The sequence below is a fragment of the Geotrypetes seraphini genome, chromosome 10, assembly GCF_902459505.1.
Source record: "Geotrypetes seraphini chromosome 10, aGeoSer1.1, whole genome shotgun sequence".
In the NCBI taxonomy this organism is placed as follows: domain Eukaryota; kingdom Metazoa; phylum Chordata; class Amphibia; order Gymnophiona; family Dermophiidae; genus Geotrypetes; species Geotrypetes seraphini.
This window is the reverse complement of record NC_047093.1, coordinates 145,129,469-145,139,018: the sequence shown is the minus strand read 5'-3', so window position 1 is coordinate 145,139,018 and position 9,550 is coordinate 145,129,469. Positions and strand designations below refer to the sequence as shown.

At 49.0% G+C, this 9,550-nt stretch overlaps 1 protein-coding gene across 2 annotated transcripts in view; it reads left to right on the top strand.

Moving 5' to 3' along the window:
* The first annotated feature begins 252 nt into the window (after nucleotides 1-252).
* The window catches only part of TTYH1 (tweety family member 1), a 32,291-nt gene continuing 22,993 nt past the window's right edge, over nucleotides 253-9,550 (top strand). For both annotated transcript variants that reach the window (XM_033961334.1, XM_033961333.1), the window contains exons 1-2: nucleotides 253-713; nucleotides 2,368-2,540. In XM_033961334.1, coding sequence (XP_033817225.1) covers nucleotides 588-713; nucleotides 2,368-2,540 — 299 coding nt within the window. In that variant the 5' untranslated portion in view covers nucleotides 253-587. The remainder of the gene's footprint in view (nucleotides 714-2,367; nucleotides 2,541-9,550) is intronic.

Genomic DNA, 9,550 nt, shown 5'->3' with positions numbered 1-9,550 from the left:
AGCCCTCTTACCAGTTTCGTTGCTCTCCTTTGGACTCTCTCAAGCACCGCCATGTCCTTCAGTGCAATTATTTTTTTAGTCTTTGCTCCTTACATTTGATTTTGAAGCCATCTGTGCAGAGAATTCTTTTCTTCCTCACATACAGACACCTCACACTGTTATTTCCTTTCAGGAATCAAGGCTGACCTGCCATCGAGTCCCTGTGGCACAGTGCCCAGGGGAGAGCAGCTCAGGACAGTCTGAAGAGGCACCTGGGAGCATTTAATCAGCACTGTGGGCATAGGGTCCACCAGGGGGCACTATCGTTCCCTCCATCTCTCCATCCCAGCCTCAGGGATGCAATTTGGATGTTTTGCCTCTCACCCTTCTGCTGGCACCCTCAGTCCCCTCTCCACACAGAGCCCATCTCAGCATGGCAAGCCGCTACCAGGCTTCCTCTGCCAGCACAACAAGCCCTCAGCCCTGAGATCCAGGCAGCTCCCATGCCACACTCAGCGCTGCCCGCCAGCCAGCACCCTTCAGCGGAGCTCCGAGTTAGCAGGTCCCTGCTGTGCCCTGCCAGAGGCTGAAGAGGGGAGGACAGAGGAATGAGTGTCACTCAGGGCTACCGGGCGTCCTGGTGGACCTTTCTCCTGCACCAGGTCCCACACGCCAATTTCCAGTTCGAGGTGGTGGATAACACCTTTGACCCCCAGGACTGGGAGTACCAACAGGTAAGAGAGGAATCGACACTCTCTGGATCTGGTTTGATTTATTTGATACACTGCTAATTCTGCCGTTTTTCTCCTCAGCCCTCTCAGCAATCCCTCTATATCTGGATCTTGCCCCTGCTTTTCCCTTCTTGCCTCTCTCTCCCCCTAGCAGTTCCTGTATCTCTGGTTATTACCCCTGCCTTTCCCCTAATTACCCCTCTCTCAACAGTTTTTGTATCTCTGGTTATTACTCCTGCTTTTCCTCTGCTGCCCCTCACCCACCCACCCTCAGCAGTTCCTGAATCTCTGGTTATCGCTCCTTCTAACACCCCCCCCCCTCCCCGGAGCTGTCCTTGCCTTGCTGGGTTAGGGGAGATGCAATACAGGTGCTAATTGGGAGGGGGCAGGGTTGGTGCTATTTAGGACAGGACTGGCAATGATGAGGGTTCACTTGATATTCCAAAAGAGCCAGAGAGAGATCCAGTACTGGATAAAAGGGTCAGACACACATAGTCATTCCCCCCCTCCCGAATTCTTCTTCCCTCTGTCACCTGTTGCTATTTACGTGGAATGATAGACAGCGATCAGGACCCAGAGAGGGGACTAGAGGATTCAGCTCCCTCTATCCCAGATTAATTCAGTGGAGCAGCAAAGCTGAGAATTTATTTTAATGACTGTTCATTTGATATAGATTAATAATAAATTCCCCCCCCCCCCAGCTGTTATACAGATCAGTGTAAGGCTATCAGCTGTGTCTGACCCTTTTACACATGGACGGACACACAGACAGAGACAGATTCCAGTCACTCTTTCTGATCCCCACCCCCCCAAGTGCTGTTATCACTCTGCAGCTGGCCCTAGGAATACTATTGAGAGAATTTGGGGAGGGGGTATATTAGATGCTGGGAGGGGGTTACTATCCAGGTTCTGGTTTCATAGGTTATCCCCCCCCCCTCCTATTACCCAGACTGCCTCCATTTCTCTGTTGTTGCCCAGACTAATCCTTCCTCTCCTCCACCCATGTCCCTTTCTCGTTCTCTCCCTCCCTTTTCAAGCTCCCTTTCCTCTCTTTTTCTGCACTTTCCCATGCTGTCCCCTCCCCCTGGCTCTGACAAGCTTTGGGCTCCCATTGTTCAAGGTCAGGGCCAAGAGGTGACTGACCCTGAATTCTGACCTTTTGATTTTCTAAGTCCAGAGTCAGACTCTTACTTTCCTCCTGCCCCCCCCCCCCATCCCTTTCGCTCCTATATAACCCATTAGCAGCTCAGAGGAAAGAAATGTTTTCATAGACTGAAGTACCTTCTGATCACCCCCTTCTCTCCCATTGCAGCGCAGATCACTGCCGCTCTTCCCCTTCTGAACTCTAGGGATCAGGGTTTCTACTATTACTCCCCCTAGTGGCTAGAGAAATCAGAGGTTTTGGGGGCATGGATTCTGCTTTTCTGATCAAGCAAGTCAATTTTCATAGGTGAGCACATTTTTGGGGGAGGAGGGGGAAGGATGATCATGAGGAAAACCTCCACCTGGTCCACTTTATCACACCCCCTTCTTCAATTAATTTTACCCATCAGAAATCAGAAGCTTGGAGGCAGTTGTTAACAGGGACTTTGGGCTACAATGAGGGCTAAGCTCACCATCTGATTTTTTTTAATCTTGCTCTTCCCTCCCCTCTCAGGCCCTGCTGTTCTTGGCTGCCTTTGCTGGGCTCTGCCTGGCTATCAGCTTGGTCCTTGTCTGTGTGTACCTGATCCGTCTCTTCTGCTGTGGCCTGGAAGAAGAGGAGGGTGCAAAGAGTCATCGCGTATGCTGTGTGACGTGGAGCTGCGTGATGGCTGTCATCGTGTGCTGGTGAGCATGGTAGGGCAGGGCTGGCTTCGCCTAGGGTGACGTCCTCTGGGAAGTAGCAAAAGAACAGATCCCACCAACTACACAAAGTGGGAGTGCAAATTTTTACCCGCAGGGAGAGGCGTCATTTTCAAACATCACTTCTGAAAATTGCCCTTGCTGGAGGGTATTTTCTAAGTGACTAAAGCATTTAGAACAGAGTTTTTGGCCTTAAAAAAACGTTAGCCCAAGGTATAAGCACCTAAAAGTGGACTTAAAAACAAAACAAAAAAAGAACCAGAGGGGGAAATTTTCAGCTGGCGGCATTGAGCATTTTTCTAAAACATTGGCCCTCACTTGCTGAATTAGCCATGGATACTCGCTGTTGTCTCCTATCCGGGAAACCATCATATCCCAACAGTCCGTGGCAGTACCCAGAGAATGACCTTTTTAACAGGACAACCTTTATGCCTCAACTCTGCCCCCTAGTGCTGACCGCAGAGTGCTACAACTATCAGAGCAGACAGTCCGCTGTAGCCTCTGGATATTTGCTCCCAGCCCAGTCAGCATGGTTTAACGCAGGCAGAAGCTTCTCCTGCCTGGTTAACCACCTCAAATATTGATTCCATAGCAGTAATGTTCGGTGCAAGACGCCTAGGTGTTCCTGAGGGAGAATATGTGCAGTGGGGGTTGTTTTTTTTGTATTTATTTCCACTGGCATCTACATAAACAGAGCTGCTTCTGCCTCTGAGCAGGTGTGACCATGTGGGAGTTTTCTGGAAAGTGATTGTAGAAACGCCGGAGGTGCCCAAAGACCCTCAGTGTGGACATTTATATACACAAACCAAGATTTTCATATTTACTAGTAGAAAATAAAATTGTGCCTTGTCACTGGAGGGGTCGTGTTGGATTAGTTATGATGGAGTTTAATTATCGAAATGTCAAAGGGGGAACCAGGAGGGCAAAAGTTTAATTTGGGAGGGGGCACAGGGCTGAGGTTTATCCAGGGCACAGAGTACCCCTGGAATAGGACGGGCACTGCCATATCAGCAGGAGGCGCTTCTGCACCCTGGTGGGAAATGACACTATCCAGACCTCACAAGGTGGCACAGTGGCGCAGCAAAGGTAAGAGGCGCCCCTCCCCCCTCCCTTGCCCCCTACTCCTTCCCCGATTCCCCTCTGCCGCACAAGCGGGCCCCTTCCCTTCCCCTATCCCTCCAGTTGTTCACTGCCATGGGCAACAAGAACTTTAATGTGCTCCTTGCGACCCCATCATCTCTCCCGCTGATGTCACTTCCTGTGCACGGTGAACAACTAGAGTGACGGGGGAAGGGAAGGGGAATGAGGGAGGAGGGGTGCCAGTGTCCCCCCCCCCTTATTATGCCACTGAAGTGGCAGGAAGCCCCCAACCAGAGGCATGTGAAGGAGGAAGCGATCAAGTGGGAAAGAAGCTGGTAAAGAGGGCACTGAGAGAGGCTGGAAGGAAGATGAGCTCAGAAGCAGCCACCCCCACGCCTACTGGCATCATGTGTCTGCTGAAGCGTTGGCACCTTTCACTGCACAGCCTCTTCCGGCTACCATCAAACATGGGCAGACAGGAATGAGACACACACTTCTCCACACAGCATTATCACACCCTCCCTCCCTCCCTCCCTGGCACTGAGAAGAAAGCTGCAATTTTTCCCTGGTTTTGCACAGCAGCTGAGATCCTCAACCCTTTCCTATCCAGCCCTGCCAGTTCCGGATGCCCCAAGGGTGCTGGGCAGCTGAGAGCGGGTTGAACCTCTTAGCCCTTTGTCACTGAATGAGAGATCCCACATGGCCTCTGATGCCCACACATCTGTCCTGGAGTTATAAGGGACTGTGCTTTCTTAGTGCATCACAGCGCCGGTGATTTTAAAATTAGGAAATCATGAGCCCAGAGACTGCCATTCCCAGAATATTTCCAACCGGTGACAGGTGCCTTTCCATCCCCACCCTGCAAACCATTCTGCACTCTGCTGTCACAGCAGTCAAGTGGTCATCATTTCCTCCTCCTGCAGCCTCTGGATGCACAGTAACAAGCAGCTTCCCCCCCCTCCCCCCCCCCCCCCCCACGAGTGAGGTCCCAGATGGTACTTGTTTATCTGAGCCTTGGAGCCACTGGGAACATCCCGGCCTCTCCCCCCTTTCCCATCTCAGGGACAGTCACAAAGATAGCCTTGTTTGTTCTGTGCCTCTGAAATGGAAAGTGTTTCAGCTGACCATGGGGCATTTTGTTCCCAGGCTGTTCTGTAGCGGTTCTCCACTACCCCCATGTAGTGGGAGGCCCAGGCTGTGTTTCAGTCACCCAGTATCACCCTGCCTGGCTCTTCACTTCGTGGGATAGGGCATGGAATCCTTCCAGGATTCGTGGGATAGGGCCTGCTCCCTTCCAGGGAGCCACATCATGTCCTACACAACCCTTCCCACCCCATCTTTTCCACTGAAAAAGACTCATTCCTGAACCCCAAACACAGGGCCCAGCTCTTGGTGCGTGGTTAGTGTAATAGTTGCAAATTCAAACTCACAGTATCCTTACTTGTTCTGGATGTCTGCCTCTTTGTCCTGCATGTCTCTCTTCCTTTCTCTGTATCTCTCTGTCTCAGCTCCTGTATCCCTGTCTCTCTCACATTATATTTCTTTGTCTCACCTCTCTCTCTCTCTCTTTCCTGAATATTCTCTCTCTCTTTCTCTGTTATTGTATCTCTGTTTCTGTCTTGGAAAGTCTTTGTCACTAAATCGCTGCTTCTGTTCTAGACATCACTCTCTCTCTGACTGTCTCTCCCTGTTTTCTCATGCCTGCATCATACTACCCTTGTTTACTAAGATGATCTAGGATTCAGTGCTACAGAGCAAGTTCTCTGTGAAGTTCTGGTCCACTGGCTGGTCCAGGGTGGGATGGGAGAAAGAGAAGGGGGCAGGAGTGGGTCAGACACCGCACAGCTTGAAGCTGCTGCTGTTACAGAAAGCTTTTGGAATTTCCATCTTTTTAGGAACAAGCATTGCCTTTCATCTCGGAACGGGGCATTCACAGGCTCGAACAAAGCCAGCTCTGTGCAGTGGGCTTGGAAGGGGAAGGGGGGAGGAGTGAACATTGTCTCAAATACATTCACCAACCAGAATTGCTCCTTTGTAAAAAGAAAGCTAGCTACCCCCACCCCTCCCCCAGGCACTGAGGAAGACAGTGGGCAGGGGTGTGCATGGGTTTTGGCTGGAAAATTCACACGGACATCCAGGAGCATAAGTGACATCACAGAGAATAATGTCAAAGTGGACCGAGTCATAAGCTGCCTCATGGTCGTCACAGGCTACTGAGATGCAATGAGCTTGCTCAGTAATCTTTTTGGTTTTTTTACCTGAAAAGATCAGTAGAGCACTGGAAGCCTCCAGCATAGAGAAGGTTCAGTTATCTCATTAAAACCTCTCCTCCGGTCCTCCAGATTTTTAAGAGGGTTACTATCCGGTTCATTCTCCAGTAGACGCTTACTGGAGGTAAGATAAGTGGCATGTGTTAAAGTTGAATTTCCCTCTTATCTTGGCTTCATGGTGCACTCACTGGATACTGGAGCTCCTTCTGATAGCTCTCTGGTAGCACAGAATGGACGAGTTCTTGCTCTGAAGGTGAACCATTCTAGAGTTACCTTTAAGAAGAGCATATTCTCTGTTGAGGTGGTGCTGAAAGGACAGCTCCTACCTGCTCTAGACCTGTGGTTCTGTAGAGGATGATATGGAGACAAAAGTTGTACAACTGTTTATAAACCACAAATAGAGCCTTTCATTTTGATCTGGTTTTGGTGCAACTTTCCCAAAGATTCAGTCGCTTACGTTTTCTTCACCCAAAGGGTCATGGACACATGGAATGCGCTCCCGGAGGAAGTGATCCGGCAGAGTACAGTACATGGATTCAAACAGGGATTGGACGGATTCCTGAGGGAAAAGGGGATCGTGGGGTACTGAGGGAGGTGCTGGGGTGATGCATAAATATAGACAGCTCACCAGGTCGTGCAGGTGCAAGGCCGGAGGGTTAGGACTTTGATGGGAAGATAAGACTTCGATGACAAACCTAGGGGGCAATAGGGGACCCTTCTGGTGATTAAGGCAGGTCATGACCTGTTGGGCCGCCGCGGGGGCGGACTGCTGGGCGGGATGGACCTGTGGTCTGACCCGGCAGAGGCACTGCTTATGTTCTTATGTTCTTATGTTTTAATATCATCTGGGAATGTAATTTGATTGTCTTTCATACATGGGTGTAGAAAAGAACCTAAACAGGAAAATAAGTGGCTCTTGAATCCTGGAAAAGTTCCTCGATGCCAGCAATGATGGATGAATCTGTTGCAGTTACAGTAAGATGTTTGAGCAACTGGGCACATGATGGAAGGACGTTGCAGATGGTAGGAGTCTGATCAGCAGACAAGACTCTTATTGCCACATCAAAAGCAGACAAGACACAAATAATGTAATTTATCAGTAGCTCATTTAAATCCAAAAGCAGCTTCTGCAGGTTTGTTTGTTTTTTTAAATTATTGAATTCAGTTGCCAATTGTCTAAGATGTGTTAAGTTTTAATATATTGATACTAGTCAAGTTTTTAAAGAATGACATGGGGACAAAGTTTGCCCCTGTCTCCGTCCCTACCCCTGTTTCCATGGGCTCTGTTCCCACCCCATGGCTAACTGTGGGTACCCGTTCCCATGTCATTCTCTGGTTCTGAGGACCCCCTTCCAATTGAGTTTGCAAAATACCTATGATGAATAAATGGGATGAATGCAGAGCTCCCTGCTCCCCACAAGTCTCCCATATTTCCTCAGCTGTGATGAGTGCCACCAATTACGTCCTTTTCTATAGAATCACCGTGGGAAACCAGGGGCCAGGACCCAGCTAAAACTGAAATGATGATAACAGCAAGGCAATGGAGCCTCACTCTCCCTTCTCCCTCACTGACCCTCCCATACCTCCAAGGGGTAGTGCAGTGTCTCAGTTTGCAAGAAAGTGCAACAGTCTAGTTCCAGCATCAGACAGCAAAGTATTGTGCGGTGCTGTGTTTCTCTGAGCCCCAAACACACAATGAAAGGATGATGGGAAGAAAAGTGGTACTCACTTGGGAAAAGAGGGGTGAAGAAAGAAGGAATATGGAGGGTGGAGACTGGGAGGGGTGACAGTGAAGGGATTGGAAAGGGTGTAACATGTGAGGACCCCAGGAAGTGATTTCAGAGAGAGAGCTGAAGCCGGCATGAGCAGCAGGTTGGAAATGCTGCTTGCTCCATCAAAAACCCAAAGAAATATGGGGGATGGAGGTGCCAAGATTGGTTAGTCTGCCTCTTGCCCTCCTCCCTTACTGCTTCATTGCTAGCAAGGGAGTTTAAGGATAGTTTTTTCTTAACATAGAAAGTCTCTGTTATAATCCATAGGCTAGCATTTAAAGGGGTTGTTTTAAAATTTCCATAGTATCAGTATAAAGCACAGCTAAGAGGTAGAGAATGACACAGGGAAAAATTCTGTCCCCTTCACCGCCCCGTCTCCATCCCCGCAGCATCCATATAAGCCTCAGTACTGCAATATTTAGCTTATTCCTTCCTTATAAATCAAAGTTCTGGCTGCTGAACTGGAGAAAGAGATGTTCAGCTGGCAGGGCTTTGTTTATAAATTTTTATCAACACAACTAATATACTACTTTATCCTGAAGCAAAAAAAAGAAATAGAATTTTTTTTTCTACCTTTGTTGTCTGGTTTCTGCTTTCCTCATCTTCTCATTCAATTCCTTCCATCCACTGTCTGTCTTCTCTCAGCATCTTCCATTTGCTCTGTTACTGTGCCTCTCCCATCCCCCCCAATTGGTCTTGCACCCATCTTCTTCCTTCCGCTCCCCCCATAATCTGACATCTCTGTCTTCTGCCCACTCTTGTCTTCCCCATTTCCCTTCCAGCGTCTTCTGCCCACTCTTGTCTTCCCCATTTCCCTTCCAGTGTCTTCTCCCTACTCTCTCTTCCCCTTTTCCCAGCATCTTCTCCCTACTCTCTCTTCCTCAGTTCCCAGCATCTTCTCCCCTCTCTTTCTTCCCCAGTTTCCTTCAGGCTGCTTCAGGGTCTTCTCCTCTCCATCCCCCCACCCCCAGCACCCTTTGCGTGGTCCAGCAGTTCCCTCCCACTGGCCAGCTATGCATCTCCCTCCCTCCCTTTCCCTTTCCCTTACCTTCTCTTTGTGGTGATTTCTATAAGGCTATCCATTGTATTGCAGCTGGAGCCTTGAAGTCATGTCGTGTTGGCTGCTGGAAAAGTCTCCGATGCAACCGAAAACAGGAAGTTGTGTCAGAGGAGAATTTTCCAGCAGCCACACGCGACGCGACTTCAAGGCTCTGGCTGCAATACAATGGATAGCCTTATAGAAATTGCCACAAAGAGAAAGTAAGGGAAAGGTAGGGAGGGAGATGCACAGCTGGCCAGCAGGAGAGAGGGGTTGCCAGACCACACACTTGTTCACTGCGCGTGATCACTCCTTTAACTGCGGAGACAAGACCATTCACCGCTCCACAGGGTGGTGAATGGCCTTGTCCCCGTACTTGCGGTGACCTTTTTTTTTTGCCACCGTTTCGGCGGGTTACCCATGGCTCACCATGGGTAACAACCACCGTGTCATTCTCTACTAAGAGGCAAAGAGTAGCAAACTGCCTGTCATTCTCTACTATGAGGCAAAGAGTAGCAAACTGCCTGGACCTGATGGTAGACATCTCAGAGTACCTGACAGAACTGAAAAATGGACTTACAGAGCTATTAGTATGTAATTTGTAATTTATCTTTAAAATCCAGCGTGGTACCAGAAGACTGGAGGGTGGCCAATGTAATGCCAATTGTTAAAAATGATCCAGAAAATTGGTCTGATACCACATATAAAAAACAAAATTACAGAGCATATACTGTTCATAAACACGGATTAATCAGACAAAACCATCCTGGATTTAGTCAAGGGAAATCTTACCTCACCAATCTACTACTGCATATTTCTTCGAAGGGGAGAATA